At 62.8% G+C, this 18,827-nt stretch overlaps 1 protein-coding gene across 6 annotated transcripts in view; it reads right to left on the reverse strand.

Moving 5' to 3' along the window:
• Positions 1–1,254: 1,254 nt before the first annotated feature.
• SH3BP2 (SH3 domain binding protein 2) overlaps positions 1,255–18,827 on the reverse strand; it is a 34,177-nt gene continuing 16,604 nt past the window's right edge. For 4 of the 6 annotated variants that reach the window (XM_031438573.2, XM_031438583.2, XM_031438577.2 and 1 more), the window contains 12 exons: positions 11,731–11,870; positions 10,666–10,768; positions 9,103–9,220; positions 8,713–8,783; positions 7,866–7,954; positions 7,542–7,610; positions 5,051–5,708; positions 3,627–3,750; positions 3,330–3,385; positions 2,898–2,979; positions 2,177–2,236; positions 1,255–1,846 (listed from right to left, as the gene is read on the reverse strand). In XM_031438573.2, coding sequence (XP_031294433.1) covers positions 1,709–1,846; positions 2,177–2,236; positions 2,898–2,979; positions 3,330–3,385; positions 3,627–3,750; positions 5,051–5,708; positions 7,542–7,610; positions 7,866–7,954; positions 8,713–8,783; positions 9,103–9,220; positions 10,666–10,768; positions 11,731–11,866 — 1,704 coding nt within the window. In that variant the 5' untranslated portion in view covers positions 11,867–11,870 and the 3' untranslated portion in view covers positions 1,255–1,708. Of the gene's footprint in view, positions 1,928–2,176; positions 2,237–2,897; positions 2,980–3,329; positions 3,386–3,626; positions 3,751–5,050; positions 5,709–7,541; positions 7,611–7,865; positions 7,955–8,712; positions 8,784–9,102; positions 9,221–10,665; positions 10,769–11,730; positions 11,872–18,827 lie in introns of those variants that run through there. The other 2 variants (XM_031438604.2, XM_064488650.1) reach the window with 2 other exon arrangements.

Consider the following 18,827-nt stretch of genomic DNA (forward strand, 5'->3'; position numbering starts at 1 on the left):
CCCCAGAAACCCCAAACCTTCCAGAGTTCAGGGCTCCCAAGTTGCTGCATGTCAGATCCAAGTGGCGGCACCCTGCGTCCTGCAGGGATCACCACCATCCCCGGCCCCGCTGGGAACTGCTTCTGATTCAAGCCCCCAGTGAAAAATTTCACAGGAAGGGAAGCTACAGCCAGTTGGGAACAGTGTGCCTCACCGGGATCCCCACGCAAGTTCAGGGCAGAGAGCTGCAACCGTAGGGAGGAGGAACTGCTCGCTGCAGAACAGAAGCCCCAGGGGCCCGCTCCCCTGTGCTGCGCTGACCCCGCCCCCTGGGGCGGCTGAAGAAGAAACACCTGCAGGTGGTGCTGGATGCTTGGTTCCTGGAGGGAGATGGCTGCTGTCTCAGCCACTGCACCTCAAGGAGCCTCCCACATCCCCTGAGTGGTCTCCTGTCTCCCTCTCCTCCAGACCAACCCCCCACCTCAGATGGTCTCCCCAGTAGGGGAGGGGACATCCAAACAAAGGGCCTTCTCCAGGGAGCATTAATCACTCGCTAGTAGACATAAGTGTTTTTGTGGCTTGGATTTTACATAACAAATTCCTCATTCCCAGCAAAAAGCACAGCGAGGATCAAAATGACCCTGAGTTCCCTGCCAGCTCTGACACCCAGCTGAGTCTGTTTTTACGGAAAAAAAAAAAAAAAAAAAAAAGGTGGAGTCTGGAAGAACAGTCTGCTGCAGTCGGGGCAGGGCCTGAGCCAGGTATTGACCAGAGGACTTGGGCATTGGGTACCACTGTCCCCACCCATTCTTTGCCTCCTCAGGGCCTGTTCTTCCTGCTGCACTGTAGCCATGACCTCCTCCGAGAAGTCCTCCTGGAGCCTCCAGCTGGGTTCCAGGCTCCCAGCCCCTGCACACTCTGCTGCCCCAGACAGCGGGCACTGCGAGAACCTCCTGCCCAGCTGTCTCCCAGGAACCGCTGGTTAATCCAGCAGATAACACAACTGCAGACGTGAGGGGCCTGTTAGCCCTACAGCCCCACCGCCCTGGACCTGACTTGTGGCAGCAGAACCTGGAGCTCTGCAGCACAGGCTCTGAGTCCAGACTGCCTGACCTGAGTCCTGTTGTGTTACCAGCTGTGCGCCCCCGGGCAAGTAAGTCATTTCGCAGCCTGCGGCCTAGAAGACAAGACCATCGGCTGCAGTCCCCGCGTGTACGCTGGTGTGGAGGCTCAGTTAGGCTGGCCACTCCTTCCCAAAGAAGCTCTGGCCTCCCAGACAAAGGTCATCTGTGCTTTATTGTGTGGCAATGGCCCCTCACGGAGCCTGCGTTGTAGCGTTCTGAGGGGGTTCCTGGGGCCAGCCCCTGCCCCCATCCCAAATGCCCCAACCCTGCCTAGCTTCCAGCCAGTGCAAGGTGGGCGTGCTGGGGGACCAGAATTCCTGTCCATGAAGTCCAGGCTGGGCTCAGGCTGGGAGGTGGGCAGGGTGGATGGGGTGGGATAGGAAAGCCCCACTGCCCCGTCCAGTTCTCTGGAGGCCAGAGCCCGGCCTAGCCCCGGGGACCCAGCCTGCTGGGTGGGGCCTGGCCTGGCAGTTTCTACACGGTGGCTGCTGGGGAGGCCCCAGGTCAGAGCTCGGTGCTGGCTCCTGATCGTCCTCTCAGGCAGGCCTGTCTCCTTCCGGGGGGCCCCCGTGGTCGTCTCTGCCCGGCAGCATGTGGAGGAGGTGTCACCTGGGCCTGGCGTAGCCGTAGGGGAGCCGCAGCAGCAGGCTCTGGTGGCCGGGCAGCACGTGGGCGTGGTAATGCTCCACCAGGCTGCCCACGCTCAGAAACAGAACGTCGCCCTCCAGGTAGAATTTAGAGTCCTGGCGGGGAGGGTGGCAGGGTCAGGGGGACCGGGCCAGGTGGTCAGCCGTAACACACTGCCCAAGGGATGCAGGCAAAGTCTGCAAATAAGCCCAGAGTCGAGGGCTGATCATGCCATCTCCTTAGGGTCAGTGGAGGACACAGAAGGGCAAGGAGAGGGGGAGGCTGAGGCAGCGGAGGAGGGAGGGGGAGGGGGATGTCCGGAGGTGCTGGCCTCCGACCACCCACTGCCTATGCTCTACCAAGGGAAGTCTGCCCTGACCCCAGCCAAGCCCCAGGCCAGGGTTCCCCGCCCGTCCAGGACCCTCGGGTAGGGCCAGCCCACTCACCTTCTCAAAGATGCGGTAGTTCCTCACTTTGTTGGAGGTTTCATCCCACACGACCAGGACCTGAAGGAAGAGAAGCGGGCAATGGACGGCTCAGCCGAGAGCAGCGCTCACCTCAGGAAAGACGACAGACCTCAGAGGCCAGGGAACAGCATGAGGGCCGGGTCCGCGGGGAAGGCTCGCCCTGCGCGTGGGCAGCAGGACTCCTGCCCTCAGACAGCCTCTGAGAAGACCTGAGTAACAGTAGCAAGTGGCTGGTCCAGTCCAGGACGAGCTCTCACAGTGGGGAAACTGAGGCTCAGTGAGGTCACACAATTCACCCTTGGAGGGGCACTGGCAGTCCCGCAGACCACCCACCACTCCCACTGCCCCAGGCACCCTCCCCTTCAATGTGTGGGAATCACCCACCCCATCAGAGTCCTGGGACCTCCAACCCTGCTTTCCCGCCTCGTGCTCATGCTGAGGGGTGGGCATCACTGCACGTGGTCTCTAGTTCCTGAGAATAAATGGGGAGGGGACTGCCAGGCAGAGACCTCAAGGATGAAGCTCAGCTGAGATGCCAAATCTGAGGCTGCGTGGGGCAGTGACCAATAAACTGTACAGCCCTGTGCTCACCTGTCAGCCTGGGTGTGTGGAAGCCAGAAGACCCTACTACAGTGCAGCTGTCGGGGGGGGGGGTCTTTGCTCAGCAGGGTGACCTCAGGTGCCCTCCCTGGGTGCCTACCTTCCCTGACTTGGTGGAGGAGTTCCGGATGCAGTAGAGTCCGTCCTGGGGCTCTTCCCGGGGGCTTGTGGCTTTGAACAGCCTGAAGTGAAACAGTCACGTCGACAGAGGAACCACCCACAGACCACTCTCTCGGGGACCCCCCAGGCTTTCTGTCCTCCCAGCCTCTGCCGCTCAGGCCCCGAGAGCACTGGGCACCCCGAGACCCAGCTGCACAGACCCAGGGGGGACGGCCCACTGCAGCGCTGGGCTCACGCGCTCTGCTCTTTTGCCAAGCTTCTCGTGGCACTTGGCCGGGTACTGTGCCAGCAACTGCCCAGCACCAAGGCTAGTGAGGGGACCAGAGAAGCAGGAAGATGGGGTGGGGGGAGCAGCCGGGAACCTCATGTCTGTAAAAACAAAGCTTTGGAGGAAGAAGGGCTTCACGCTGACCTCTCCACTTCGCAGGATTCCGTGGTGTTGATGAAGACAGAGCTAGGCAGGGGCACCTGGAGAGAGGCCGGTGGTGGTCGTGTCAGGTCTGAGCAGTGCTTGTGGCCAGCACCCTCCACCATGCCACTGGCTGCCCACCTGTGCCAAGATCCGGGGCTCTGTGCCGTGTTCATCCCCCCCAGCTCCAGGGTCCTGGGGCTCCTGGCTCGAGATGGCCAGGGAGGGGCCGCCCTGGCCTGTGGCTCTCCCGCAGCCACCCACCCACAGCTGGGACCTGGGCACGCCACTGGGTCTTGCCTTCTCATAGTCCTCATCAGAGTCCTCCCCACCAGGGCTGGCCTGTGAAGAGTCAGCCTGCAAGGGTTTCCGGGGTTTTTCAAAGGAGAAGCTCCTGAAACTCTGCCCATCAGGGGGTGACCGCCTGGGAGGGGAACAAGGACAGGAAGGCCACGTCACTGTCAGACACAGGAAAGGCCCCCACACACACCACACCCACGCACCCTCCAAATGACCACACCAGGCCTTGGAACCCAGGGGGTCTGGCTGCTACAGCCCTGGTGGCTGTCAAAGGCCCACGACCATAGAGCTCTGGAGGGGTCCATGCTGACCGCCATGGGGTGGCAGCGATGGCCTGAGGCCTGGAAGCCAGGGCTGGGGTCACAGGCAAGGGGGGGGTCCTGGGCTCTGGTGGTGTCACACTGTGGACAAGTGGTCTGGATATTGGATGGAAAAGGCCCCAGGTTGAGGGGGTTGTCAGCCCCAGCTCTGCCACTGACCAACCAGAGGATGCATGTGGATGGGTCGGGCTGAAGGCACATGCCCCTCACCTGTGGCCAGGTGGTCCTAAGCCTCCAGGGCTTCGCGGGAGTTACAGGAGGGGCTGCCGGGCTGGGGGCGAGGCTGCACTGTGGCCAACCATCCCCGGCCCAAGCTGCCCGTGGCCCTCAGGGCCAGATCCAGAGAGTGACAAATGACCCAGCCTGCGCCTCTGTGGCCCCTCATGAAACACAACCACAGGTGTGGCCAAGGGCCTCCCCGGCACTTCCCAGGGGCAGAGGGAGGAGGGTGCTGGGGCAGGGCGGCTGGGGAGCATAGGATCAGTGCACCCACTCAAGGCTCGCCCCCGTGGCTCCCAGAGCCTTCACTGCTGAGGGCCCCCAACCTCTGTGGCCATGGCCGGGGGCGTGGATGACTGTGGGATCGGGGACACGCTGGTGTCCTGGCCCTGCCCAGCCATGAAACAGAAGTGTCTGGAGCAGGCCCTGGGGGGGGGGTGTCACAGGCCTGTGCCACATTCCAGCAGGTCCCCAGTCGAGAAGGGCACACAGGCAGCCTTAGTGGCTCTGGAGCGAGGGACATATCCAGAGCCCCAGACGGGGCTGGAGAGGGCCACTCTGGGTCAGGAGGGCCTGCAGAGGCAGCGGGCTCAGAGAGGCTCCCAGCCACATACCTCCCCCCACCCTCCTTGCTCACTGTGCCCCAAGGCAGCCAAGGGCTCCAGGTCTACCACCCGTTGGGATGGGCTTCAAGGCTGGATGCCCCTTGTATCCTGGCCAGGTGGGGGGCCGCTCAGCCTAGGCAGACTGGAGCAGTCACGGACCCTTCCTTGTCCTGTGCCAGGGCTCCCAGCATGGGCTGGGTGCCAGAGGCAGGGAGCCTGGGGTGCCAGCGGGAGAACAGGCCAGGGAGGGGTCCCGATGGCACCGGTGCCACAGACTCACTGGAGCTGGGGGAGGGGCGGCTTGTCTGGCCTGGGCAGGACTGCAGGCCGGGCTGTGGCCTCAGGCATGGGTAGCTTCAGTGCAGGCGGCTTGGGGGCCACAGGGGGCCCAAAGAGTCCGGGCCGGGCTGCCTCCCTTGGCGGGACCTCCTCTGCCATCTTTAGGAACTTGGGCTTGTTGGCTGGTAAGGGAGGAGGCTCAGGCATGGGTGGCCCCCGAGAGGACAGATGGAAGGACTTGAGCTTGTCACAGTTCCTGGAGACGGCAGTGGCCGTGCTGGCAGAGCTGACCCCGTGGCTGGGGATCCGGGGCTCCAGGCTGGGGCTGGTATTCTCATGGAAGGTGTTCTCAGGGAAGCAAGGTGGTTTCCGGAGGCCGGGCATGGTGGGCGGGCTGCCCAGCGGGGGGTCGCTCATCCTCCGGGAGGCAGTGGGTACCCTGGGGCTGGGCTCAATCCGCTTCAAGCCCAGCAGGTCCCTCTTGGAGTCCTCAGTGGCTGAGCCAGCATCAGGGAGGCTGCGCTTAGGGGGCGGGGGTGGCAGCAGGGGGCCTGGACCCTTGGAGGTAAAGGAGTGTGTGCGAGGCACATCAGAGAAGACTGGCTTCCTGGGCGTGGGCACAGGAGGTGGGGGGTAGGCCGGCGGGTGGATCAGGGCGTCTGCAGAGCAAAGAGACCCATCTGGTGAGCAAACGTTGCCTGCTGGAGGCGGGACCAGCGCCACCTCCACCAGTAATGGATGGCAGGGGGCCAAGCAGGTGTGCGCCCCTCACAGCCTGGCCACCCTACAGCCCCGACGCCCAGCACTCCTGATGCAGCCTTCCTCCTGGGGTCCTGGCCCAGCCCACGCTACCAGCCCACCCCTTCCTCCTCCACACAGCAGCCTGTGCAAATTCCCTGAAGCCCAGATGTCACATCAGGAGCCATTAAGTTCCTGGAGAGGAAAGCAAGAGGCAGAGAGGAGGCAAGGAGGCCTCTGAGGATGGGGCCTCAGCTGCGGGAGGCTGGAATTCCCACAGAGACGAGGAAGGGTGGGCGCAGGCTAGGAGGAAAACAAGGGTTGTGTTCATGACAAGTTTAAGATGCTGTGAGACATCTATGGGACACCAAGGGAAGTATCGGGGCACACGCCCAGAGCACAGAGAGAGGGCCTGGCTGCACATGTCCACCACGTCAGCAGCCCACTGACTATGCTGGCTGTGGCCCCGGCGTGACAGGAGAAAGGTGGGAGAGGCCTGAACCCGGGTGGCCCTCCAGTCGCCTGGTGTGCGGGAGGAGCAGGGCTGGTGGAGGTGGGAGGGGGCCTGGAGCATGAGATGCCTGGTGCTGGCAGGGCAGGTGGCGACAGGGAGGGGGCACTGGGCCAAGTGCCACCCAGGGTTCCCACCCTGCAGTGGGAACCCTGACGAGAGATGTTCTGAGAGGGGGAGCCTGAGTGGCCAGACAGTGCCGGCAGGTGTGCAAAGTGCTGGGCCCCCGGAGGGCCAGGGGGAGAATGTGCAGCGAGGCCCTGTGCGCCTCCTCCAGCGGGGGCAGGGCGGACGGAGCCGGGGGCTTCCCCAGGGCTGGGGTCACAAGGCCAGAGACAGGAGAGGGTGGAGCATTTGAGTGCGGGTGCAAAGAACACGGCCTTGGGGAGAGATGTGGGCTCTGTGCTGGCCCGCAGGTCCTGGTGGGCTGGAGGCCTGTGGCAGCCAGACCTCAGAGGGAGGGAGCTGGTAGCAGGGAAGGGGGCTGGACCCGGGTGCACTTGAGGGGAGGTGGAGCTAAGAAGAGGACACAAGGGGGTTGAGGCAGGAAGAAGACAAGGCCATTGGAACAGAGGCCAAGGCACAGGGAGGCCGGAGGTGGAGAAACTGTCCCAGAAATACTGAAATGAACACGAATGAGAGGGGCTGGGGCTAGGGGAGGACAACCGGGGGTACAGGGTGAGTGATGGCACAGTAGGCAAAGAGGGGAGAGACGGAGACAGAGGACAAACGGCAGGGGCAGGGAGTGACGGACAGAGGGCAGGACAGAGGCACAGCCCTCCCACACCGCTCCGGTGCTCCACTGTGGTATGTGAGTAAGTTAAAGGCCGGTACAAGCCTGCCTCCCTCGCTGGGCTGTGTGCTTTGGGAGGTGGGGGCGGGGGTGGGGCAGCGTGTGACCCTCTGGCTTGCAGAAGTGCCGAGAGAGCTGTCCCTCCTTCCCTAATTCTCAGCCCAGCATCCCAAGTGCGCCGCCCCCTACCACCCCCGCTAACTGCAGGAGGCAGGAGGAGCAGGTGAGCAGGACCAGTAAGGGTGTCGAGCCTCTTCTGCTCTGTTCCTCCTAGTACTCGGGCCACAGTAGGGAAACTGAGGCCTGGGGTGGAGCCTGTCGGGCCTGAGGCCACCCAGAGCAGTCCCCAGTCCCCCAGCCTGGAAGGGGCCCAGGCCCCAGGCCCCAGGCCCCAGGCCCTGCTCTTCGTTCGCCCCGAGGCCTCCCCAGCCCCCAGCTGGCCCCGCCTACCCTCAGGCCTCCCGGGCTCGGGCGAGTCGGGCTCCATGTACGAGTCGTCCTCATCGTCGTGCTCGTAGTCTGAGGGGCAGACAGAGGGTCAGAGCCAGGGCGGCCCAGGCCAGCAGCACCAGGGCGGGCTGGCAGGGCGGGGTCCTCAGGACAAGGATGGGACCCGAGACCCAGGCTGCCTGGGGGGGCCAAAGGGACAGAGCAGGGAGGAAGCCAAACATGCCTCCCTCCTGGGCAGCAGCCTGAGAGGAGGACCTGGCCCAGCCCCTGCCAGTGGCCAGGCTGGAGAGATGGTGGGGCTGTGGACGTGGGGATGCGCCTCACCCTCACTGTCCACGGGGCACGCAGAGAAGCTGATGTCTACGGGCCGCTCAACCGCTCCGTAGAAGCTGTCTGTGTCCGAGCTGGAGTCGCTGAGTGCAGGGGAGGGCAGGGCGGTGAGCGCCAGGCGGGGGGCCTCTGGCACCCACATGCACGGACACGCATGACACACACAGACATGCAGACCCAGGCATGTGCACACAGACACAGACACGCAGATGTGGACAGATGCACAGGACTCACAAAGACACACGCAGAGACACATGGACGTGTAAAGATAAACACACAAGGACAGACGTGAGGGCTGTGGTGCCTCCCTCAACTCCACTGTGGTTCTAGCCACAAGGGTGCCCTGACTGCCCAGAGGGTGCCCGCAGGGCTCTGGCAGGGCTTGCGGGGCAGCCTCGGTGTGCCAGCCCTCTCTGGGCCTCAGTGTCCTCATCTCCAGGGCAGGATGGACGCTGTGCGCACCCAGAGCCCCTGCTGCTTGCTGAGCCACCGCAGAGGGGACTCACTCTGGTCTCACTCCCTCGTGAGCCAGAGTGGGCGTCAGAGGCCTGAGAACCCAAAGGTCTGAGCTACTACAGACTCCGGGCCTCCTGAAAGGGCAGGTAGAAGCACCTGTAGCCCCTTCAACAAGAACCACTGATGGGGGTGTGTGCACACATGCTCACACGCTCGGGCACACACATGCAGGTGCACACCCCACACACGTGGCCCAGGCGGCACCTTCAGAAAAGCCTCGGAGGAGGGGATTCGGGGCCCAGCCCCACGGGTGAGGAGGACGGCACACATGTCAAGGTCAAGGGACCCCAGTGACACCCTGCCCGCCGTCACGCCCCAGGCCCACCTGGCCTCCAGAGGCAGCTCCTTCTTCTCATGGAAGTGGCCGATCTCCCTGCGCAGCAAGGCCATCCAGCTCTGTGGGTCAGTCAGGGCCTCAGTGGGCGCTGCTGCCAGGGCAGAGCCCTTCCCTCGCCTCTCCTAACCTCCCGTCCCTGCACCGGCTAGTCTGCACCCACCACAGGGTTTCGGGGAGACAGCCCTGGTTGGCCCTCTTGGGGCTACAGCCCCGTCAGCCCATCCAAGGCTCCCCCTGAGACAGCGAGTTCTCAGGGTGAGGGTGCTGGCTCCGGGCACGAGGATGGAGGACCGAGGGCAGCACCCGCCCAGCAGCCCATGCCCCAGCCACATCCCTCAGGGCCGGGCCAGGGCCCTGTTAGTCCCCGGCCCCCCTCACCTTGCGCTCATCCTCAGAGGAGGCGGAGAAGAACCACGTGCGGTGCTTCCTGCTGACGTGGACAATCTTGAAGGGGAAGACGTTGTTGGACGTTGTCTCCTCGGCGGCGCGCATCACCCTAAGGGCACAGGTCCAGTGGTCACCCCGGTCCCCGCCCACAGGGACGGCCTTGGCAGGGCCCCCACCCCAACCAGTTTCAGCCCCAGCACCGTGCCCCGAGGAACCGGGAAGATGTGGATGGTCGGCGGCTGACGCATGTGGGCAGAGGTGGGCAGTGAGCAGACAGGACGCTGGCGTGTGGGAGGGCTTCCAGGGCGCAGCACACGTGAGGCTCTGAGGCAAGGACATGCCACCCTTGCTGCCCATCAGGGCTTTACTTGGATGCCTTGGACCCCGCCTGGCCCCGGCCCGCCTGCTGGGGGCCCTCCTGCATGGGGTTCCGTGTCAGCCTCCGCCCCACCCCTGATGCCTGGCAGGTGTCTGAGAGCATTTCTAGCAAGTGATTCACTGTGGCCGCTCCCACAGCCGGGACATGAGGTTCGCACAGAGATCACAATGTCTACCGCGGGGTGGGGGTACTGCCAGTCTGGGCACCTGGGGCAGGTATGCCCATATGACCCATCAGAGGGCCTGGACCATCCCCTGGGGCAAGAGTGCTCCCCTACCAGGTCGAAGGTGGAGTGTCGACGGAAAGGAAATGTCCCTTTCCAGGGGCCCCCAGAGCTCTGACCCACCAACTGACAACCACAGGAGCTTGGAGCCTCCCCCCTCCTCTGCCTGGGGGTCTTGCACTGGGCCAAGAGCTTGGGTGCAAGCCAGGGTCTACAGCCACTCCCAAAGGGTCTCAGTCCTGCCACTGACACCACGGACCCTGGGTTCTCATAGGAAGGAGTGGCCGGGCCCTCCTGGGAGGGCAAGAGACACAGACCAATGCCCTCAGGTGCAGGGCCTGAGTGGTATGACATCAAGACCTAGAGCCAGGAATCACCCTTGACCCCTGCTGTGCGTGTGTGTGTGTGGGTGGGCACACACAGGCTAGTATGCCCCACCCCACCCCACCCCAACTCACGGTGTGTGTGGAGGGGAGTGCCCACCTGCCCATTAGTCCCAGAGCCCCCCAAGGTCAGATCATGGCCTGACTCATGGGCCCAGCCCATAGCGGGGACAAGGGAGCCTGGGGCAGGGCCGGGAGTGGACTGGGCTCTTGGCCATTCAGAAGGAGGCAGTGATGGGTGAGGGGGCAAGGTGGGGAGGAAGGAGGGACACAGAAGTCATTGGGCAATGACTGAATGGGGACCCTGGAGAGCAGGCTGTCCCAACCGTGAGTCAGAAAGCCTCAGCCTTGCCCTCAGGCCCTCGGCAAAGCACTCAGGTTAGACTGCAGGTCGACTCAGGGAGGAGACAAGGCTGCCCTGAGGCCAGGACGGGGGTGGAAGAGGCTGGACGTGGTCCAAAGGGGTGAGGGTGGGGCCATCTCAGGAAAGCTGGGACCTGCCTTGAACGGGAACCAGGGTGGAGCAGCTGACCGTGGGGCCCGGGGTCAGTGGGCATGGGGACACTTACCGGTTGTAGCCGCTCAGCGAGAAGGCGCCCTGCGGGGAGGCGGACGTGCTGCTCCTGAAGTAGTAGACACAGCGCTTGTGGACAATGACAAAGCGCAGGGGCCCTGCGGGCGGTGTCGGGGGCAGGGTGAGCCACGGGGCTGGGGTCACAGGCAGGCCCCGCGCTGGGGACTACGCTCAGGGCCCTGGGAACACCAGGCCAGGACACCTGCCTTTGAACACCACTGAATGTAAGGCAGGGAACTGGGCTGGCCTGCCGCCCCCACCCTGGGGTCTACCATGGGGCCAGATGCGGACAAGCTCATGGGCGTGCTGGCCGCTCCAGGGCAGGGGTAGAGTTGAGGGCTGTGTGGAGTCACCACAGGGCCCCTGGACTAAAGCTGGCTCGCTGCAGACAGAGTGACTGCCTGACTCACTGAACACCCTCTCGATAAGGTGAGGGCACCCTGTTCCCCACTCCCGCCTGCCCTTAGCCAGCTTCTGTCCATCCCTTTCTTAAAGCCCTGAGACCAGGAAGCAGGAAGCAGGCAGCCAAGAGTCTGTAGTTCCCATCCTGACTCCCTTTCTGGGAAATCTCTGGGCCTCCGCTGCTAGAGCTGTCACATGCAGGACAGAGCTGTTCTAGCCTGGTGGGCAGCACACCCTCATTATCAGTGGTCATGACAACTGTTTCGTGGGTGGCTGGGATCTACCTTGTCTCCCCATCAGCCTGGGGCATCACTCGGGCAGGCACCAGAAAGTGGTTAACCCAGGGGCCAGACCTACCAGGCCAACAAGGGCCCCCAGCCCCTGGCCGCAGGCTGAAGCTCCCTTGGCCAGCTGGTCAGCACTGTGCACCAAATGCCCATCTTATTTCCACCCAGTCCTGGGGGCCGGGGAGGCCAGGGGTGCCAGCACCAGGGAAAGAAGGGATACTAGCGTGGGCCCACCAGGTAAGGCAGCAGATGCTAAGCAAAAGCAGGCTGCTTGGCCCAGTTGGTCCAGTGAGGAAACGGGGCAGCAGGGCCAGGGCTCAGCCGTGTCCCCACGTCCCCTCCTTATGCTCCTCCCCACCCAGAGGACTCACATTTGAGCAGCTGCAGCTGGGTGCCACCCTTCTTGTGTAGGTAGCCAGCCTTGGCCACACCCCCAGGCATGGTTAGCAGGTTCTGGGCACCAATGGCCTTCATGGGGACAGGCCAGTGCATCTCCTCAGCCGCCATGAAGCTGCAATAAAAAAGGAAGGGGGACATGTCTCAGCCAGGGGTGGGAGACAGAAGATAGCTTAGCTGGGGGCATGCAGGAAGGACACTGCCAAGCCCCTGGAGACAGCATGAAGATTCAAGGCAGCAAGAGGTGAGTAAACCCCTTTTCTGAAGACCCAGGCAACCAGGTGGGACCCAGGGAGAGAAAAGGCCACTTGGTCCACTCCATCAGCCCTAGGTCCTTTCAGCCACACACTTGATCTCCAGGGACCCTAAGAGCCAAGTGTGTTCCTTCACTGTCATTGGCTTATTCACCACACACCTACTAAACCAGGGGCTAGGGTACAGCAGAGCATGAACTCAGGAAACCTCTGGTCCAGGTAAGTCAGGCCTTAAGCCATAACCACTCCAAGTCTGAGTGCCAAGTGAGTATATAATGGGGACTGCCTTAGATGGGAAGTCATGGAGGGCTTCCAGGAGGAGGTGACTGGGGTCACAACCGGAAGGGAAAAGTTAAAGCGGTACAGGGACGAGGGCAGCCCCTGGGCACCCTCTCCAACAGCTCTGATGCCCCAGATGCCCCACCCTCCACTCCTGCCTGCACTTAACCAACTTCTGCCCATCCCTTTCTTAAGTCCCCGAGGCCAGAAAGCAGGAAGCAGGCAGCCAAGGGTCTGCAGTTCCCATCCCGACTCCCTTTCTGGGAAATCTCTGGGCCTCCGCTGCTAGAGTTGTCACATCCAGGACAGAGCTGATCTGGCCTGGTGGGCAGCACACCTTGCTAACAGTGGCCATGACAACCATTTGGTGGGGTGGCCGAATCTACCCGGTCTCCCCGTCAGCCTGGGGCATCACTTGGGCAGGCACCATACAGTGCATCCTGCCTGGGGGTTAACCCAGACCCACGGGACCGTACAGTCCAGGTCCCAGAGTCTCTTACTCGTGTTCCAGCTGCTTTCCCCGAAACCCGCCAGGCTGTTTCAGCTTCACACTGCCGGGCTCTGCCTGGAATGACTGCTACCCCGCTCACACGGAGGGCTCCTACCCATTCTTCAAGACTCAGATTGAGGCCCTCTTCTGTGAGGCATCTCAGTTTGGGGTCTCTCTCACCCCTGGTCCCTCTGAACAGCGCCCCTCACACCCTGCACTGTTTTATCCGTACCTCCCGCCACCCCCAACCTGGGGCCTGGTCCCTCCTGGGCTCCCAGTGGAGTTGGAAGAGCAGGTGTAGGGTCAGTCTACTGTTGAGACCCTAAGGGAGCAGTTAGGGTCAGAACCAGGGGCCCAGTGTTGCTGGAACTCCTGCCACTACAGGCCCCATTCCTAAACACACACACACACACACACACACACACACAAAAGACCACTCTGCTCTTAGCAAGCCGGCAGACTCCATTAAATGTTCACCGCCTCCTGCCTCCTGGGAGGAGACCGCTCCTGGGTCCCTCCAGCCCCACCTGCACCCAAAGCCAACCCCTCTGGCCCGCGCCCCCACCAACAGTGGAGACTCCAACAAGGCGCGCCGGCCCTATGCCTGGCCACCCCCGCTCCAGGCCAGCGGGCGCGGGACAGAGTAGAGGGAGGAGGGGGCTCCGCGCCCACGCCCACCCACGGGAGGTCCTGGCAGACGGACAGGCCGGTGCCCCGCCCGGAGCCCCCAGGTCCAACCCGGGCGGGCCCACGCCCGCCTTTGTTCTCCCTGGAAGCGCCGGCTCGGTCCGGCTCGGTACTCACGGCGTCCACGCGGCGGGCACGGCTGGGTTCCGGGGGGCGGCCCGCGCCCGCCTCCCCTGCGCGCACCGACACGGCCCCGGGCCGCGCGCCCCGGCCGCCGCCTCGTCCCCGGCGCCCGCCTCCCGCCGGCCCCAGCCCCGCGGCCGCAGCCCCGCGCCCGCCATGCCGCCGCGCCCCCGGCCCCGCCGCCCCCCGCCCCTACCCGGCCGCCGGCTCCGCCCCTCTCGGGCGGGCCGGACGCAGGTGAGCCGGCCGCCCCGCCCCGTCCCCCCCGCGGGGCCTCAGTTTCCAGGTCCGCCGCACTGAGGACACGGCCGCGGGGCCGGCGTCTGAGGTGCAGCCCTGGGGCAGGAAGCCACTGATGCAAACGGGGCACCGCTCCTTCACAGCCCCAACACTGCCCGTGCCCCGCGGCTGCAAGGCTCCGGCGCCCAGGCCCCAGTCCCACCCGGCTCCTGGCTGGCCCAGCCCCTGGGAAAGTGCCTTCTCCTCCCTGAGCCAATGGGGGTGAGGGCCGCCCGGCCTCCCGCGGCTGTGGTGGGGTTGAAGCTGGTCTGGGCGGCGGAGTCCCCCACCGGGCCGCAAGCTCTCAGGCTCCCACGCGGGTCTGCGGTTTCTCTGTCCCCGTCCTGGGCAGGATGCTTGGCCTATCAGACCCTGTGGGCCTCTGCCCTGGATTCCCTGCAGGCGTCAAGGGTCTGGTCCTTGGCAGCTCCCACCTGCTTGGAAATATGTGGGCATCTCTCCCAAGAGACTCCGAGGCTGGCTAAAGGCTGGTGAAGGCCCTTGCTCGCCTCCCAGGCGTTTTGCTCCTCTACCTTCCACCTGCATACAGGCTGCCACCAAGATGGGCCACCTGCGGCAGAGGGTAGCTAACACCCTGGGCTGGGCCCCCACCTAGATGTCTATACTGGGTGCCCCTCCCTGGTTTCCTGGCCTCCACCTCAGGCCAGCTCTCTGGCCTCTCACTGCAGCCTCCAGACACTGAGGCTCTGTCCTGCCCCTGTGCCTGTTTCCAGCGCTCTTGCCAGTCCCTCCCCCTGCAGCATACCCAGCCCTCTAGGCCACCTCCCCTTCTCCCAGCCACCCTGCCTGACCCCTCTCCACCACCTCCGGGCAGCCCCCACCACTTCCTCTCCTCAATCTCTTTCCTCCACCACGTTCCCCTCAGCCCACTCTCCAACATACATGCTGTTCCCATCACTGCTCTGTTTTGACTCTCCAGGACCTGCTTGTGTCCAGCTGGCTCTTCGGTATCCAGCCCCTGTGGACCTTTCTCTGCCTCCTGTGTGCCTGCACCAGCCAGACCCCATGGCTCTCCTTACTCAAATCTGCCAAGCTCCCACCCGCAGACCTCTGGCCACACTGTTTCCACTGCCTGTAGTTGCAAATGAACTACCTTAACCCTCAAGAATCAGTTCAAATGAACACCAGTCCTTCACGAACTCTTCCAAAAACAGAACAGGAAGGCACTCATTCTAAGAGGTCAGCATTACCCTGATACCAAAACCAAAAACATCACAAAAAAAGAAAACTACAGCCCCATATCCCTTGCGAATGCAGACAAAGCTTTTCACCAACAACACTGGCAAACTGAATCCAGCACCCTGTGAAAAGGCTTCTTCGCCATGCCGAGTGGGATTATCCTAGGAATGCAAGGTTGATTTAACTTCCAAGATTCAAAGAGTGTAATACAACATATCAATCAAATAAAGAACAAAACCCATACGATCCTCTCAATAGATGCAGAGAAAGCATTTGACAAAATCTGACAATCCTACAGGACGAGAACAACACTCAGCAGACCAGGAACAGGAGGAGACCTCCTCAGCCTGGTAAAGGCGTCTGCGAAGAGCCAGAGTCAACGTCGTGATCGGTGCTGAGTGACGGAAAGCTTTCCCCTAAAGTCAGGGACAAGGCAAGGACGTCTGCTCTTGTCACTTCTATTCAAAATTGTAACAGGGCTTCTAGCCAGGAAGCTTAGGCCCGAAAAAGACACGAAAGCTAGACAGATTGGCAGGAAAAAGTAAAACTACTCACAGATTAGATGTATACAGAAAATTCCAAGGAACCCACTAAAGAATGGTGGGAACTAATAGACAAGCTCAGCCAGCGGCAGGTACCTGATCAACGCACAGAAGCCAGCCTGTTTCTCTACACGCGCACCAAACAACCCAGAAGTGGGAGAAGAGTTAGCTCAAGCATCCCCTCTTTCAGACCGTCCCCCCGACCTCTAGGGGTCCTTCGTCACTGTCCCGCATCCTCTCCAGCTCAGGCTCAGCACAGAGAGGGCACCCAGGCAGCCCCAAAGGAGGTATAGAATGTTGAGCCCAATATATCGCACCCTCCCCAGTCTATAAGGAGACCTGGCGTGTGCGCTGGGAGCTGGGTGCCAGGGGGCAGCGCCGTGAGGACTGATGGAGCCCACCCCTCCTCCTGGCTCTGCACGAGGCTGGAGGCAGGAGCTGGGGTGGCCCACAGCCCCACTCGGGTCAGCTCAGTGGGCAGGTTGGCACAGGCCTGTGAGGGGCTCAGTGTCACCTGGCCACTGTCCCTCTGTGGGCAGAGTGAGGGCTCTTAGGTGTCCACTGACTGATCTTGGGAGGGGAGGGTGGGTCGTGGCAGGGCCTGGTTGTGCTCCAGCTTCACCTGCCTCAGGGACAGGCGCCGATACCCGCAGCCCCTCTCCAGAGGACAGACTGTCAAAGGGCAAGCCTGTCTTGATGCCCCAGCATCCTCCGGCCCCCCCGGCCCCACCCTGCACCACAGGGTGAGCTGGGTTGGCACCTGCCCAGATGCCCAGTGCCAGGCCCAGCTGGAGCAGAAAAGGGGACATGGTGGCTGAGAGTAGGGTAACAACGGGCTGTGCTGGCTGTGGTGACCACATAGCTCTTAGGGAATTTCAGCCCAGCTCACAGGCTCCAGCTGCACCGGTTCCCAGGAAAGTCAAGGGGAGTCCCCAAGGGGCACCCACGTAGCTGGTCAGCTCAGCCTCCCTGGCTGTCTCCCTCTGTGCCCACCGCGTCACAGAGCCCCAGGGACGCCCTCCATTCATCCCAGGGACCCCCACGACCTTCCTTTCAGCTCACGGGCAGGAAGCCTCAGTCTCATCCAGAGCAGGGCCTCCTCCCTGTGCTGCTGAGGGTGCCCGCGGAGCCATCCTGTGGGAGCTGTCAGGGAAACTGCCAGAGGCCTGGGTTCGAACCCTGCCAGGCCCAGCCTCCACTAAGCCCTCTCGTCTTCTGTCAGTTAAAACTGGGCCTGGAAGAGCCCAGTGCTCACAGCGCCCTGACACCCCAGCAGCACAGTGACAAGGCCGCCCTCGGGACCATCTGCCCCCACATAGGAGGGGACTGAGGCCACCCAGTGAGCAGGGACAGCACTCGCCTTCCAGGCTGCCAGGGGCAGGGCTCGGGAGACACCCGGGGCGGGGCGGGGGGCTGGCATGGGGGTGGCTGCTGGGCTCCCTGGGCCCTTCCAGGAGGTGTGTGATTTTGTGTGTGCACACGTGTGGACGTGTGCTTCAGCCTGCACGTGTGCATGAGCTCAAGCACACACACTGGGCAGGGGGGTGGGCAGGGACATTCTCCAGTCTCTGCTCCTGTATCCCCCACGCCTTCTCTCAAACTTGAGGCTGGTCTGCGTACCCCGAGGCCGCAGCGGCAGCGGATGAGGGCAGAGCAGGCAGGTGAGAACCGCTCGGTCCCACGGAGACGGCCCCGCTGGGTTCCCCAAGGCGTCGGCGCTGCGGCTCCCACCCGCCTTGGGGCTGTGAGCCCCAGGGGCCTGTGGTCACCACCTGCGCAGGCCCACACTTGTGCTGTGGCTCCACACCCCCAGTCATGCGCAGACAGTGTGTGCACAGGACGTGTGCGTGAGCTGCACGGCTGGATGCGGGAGCTTACACGTGTGTATGTCAGTGTGCGTGCACGTCAGTGTGCGTGCACGTCAGTAAGTGTGCACGCGTGTGCTCCCATATAAGCCTGTGCAGGAGAGCTGGCAATGGCCCTGGAGGGAGGGCCCCCTCGGCTCTGCTCTCCAACACCTGCAGACTCGGTCCTGGCCGTGGTGAGGAGCTGGCGCCTCGTGTGACCACAGTGTCAGGGGGTTCCTGACAGTAGTGACCTGGCTGACCCACTTGTGGGAGCTGCAGGGTGACATGAGGTTGGGGTCCCAGGTCCCCCAGTGCACCCATTCACACACTCACACCTGTGCACTTACACACTCAGGCTCAAAGACATGTACACACGGTCATACACGTCCATCTGCATATACTCACATATACTCTTACGTGCACACGTACACACACGTACTCGTACGTACACGGGTACTCATTCACACACGTGCACATCCTCACACACACCTGCTTGCACTCATATGTGCTCACACATGTATGTGCACATTTGCACTCCTACATACACACCACTCACAAGTGTATTCACACACATAGCCTCCAGCAGCTAACAAGACCCTTCATGAGTGGCCCCAGTGCCCTGGGCAAGCAGCTTGGGCACAAGTCAGAATCATCATCACTGCCCCACAGCCCTGCCCTGGCCCAGTGCCAGGTGCACCCAGATGGCTTGTTAAAGCCAATTGGTGGGGCTTGACTCCCATTTTACAGACTAGGATACTGAGGCCAGGAGAGGGCACTCACCATGGGCCAGGCTCTGTGCTTCTCAGGGCTCACCCCACGTCATCACCCCAATGCCCCCTGAGGTGTGGACCAGCATCATCCCCGAGTCACAGAGGAAGACACCAAGGGTCAGAGAAGCTGAATAATTCAAAAGGAACACAGCCAGTGAATGGGGGAGCACTCATCCCTGCCTGGACTGTGGGTGGCCGCTAGGTGGCGTGGCGTGGCGTGGGACCGCAGCTCTCACCCCAGCTCATTCCGTCTCCCCTTTCAGTTTCTCCTCCCCCTTCCTCTTCCCAGAAACTTTCTCGATAAAAGAATGAAAACCAAAAATCTCTGGAGGCCAGCCATGCTGGAGGGAGGGAGGCATGACCTGGGCTGGGGTCCCTGAGACCCTGGGGCTCTTCAGCTCCCTGCCAGGCCCCCAGGCAGGGCACTCTCGGGGCAGGCAGGCAGCAGGGAGCTGACACAGCTCTGTCCCCCAAGTGCAGGCACACTGCACACTCTCACAGTCACACACACTCTCACGCCATCATACTCACAACACACACACACACACACTCACACACAATGCCGGACCCAAACGCCAAGGCGACCCTGGCAAGGTGTATG

Source organism: Camelus dromedarius, chromosome 1 (genome assembly GCF_036321535.1).
Source record: "Camelus dromedarius isolate mCamDro1 chromosome 1, mCamDro1.pat, whole genome shotgun sequence".
In the NCBI taxonomy this organism is placed as follows: domain Eukaryota; kingdom Metazoa; phylum Chordata; class Mammalia; order Artiodactyla; family Camelidae; genus Camelus; species Camelus dromedarius.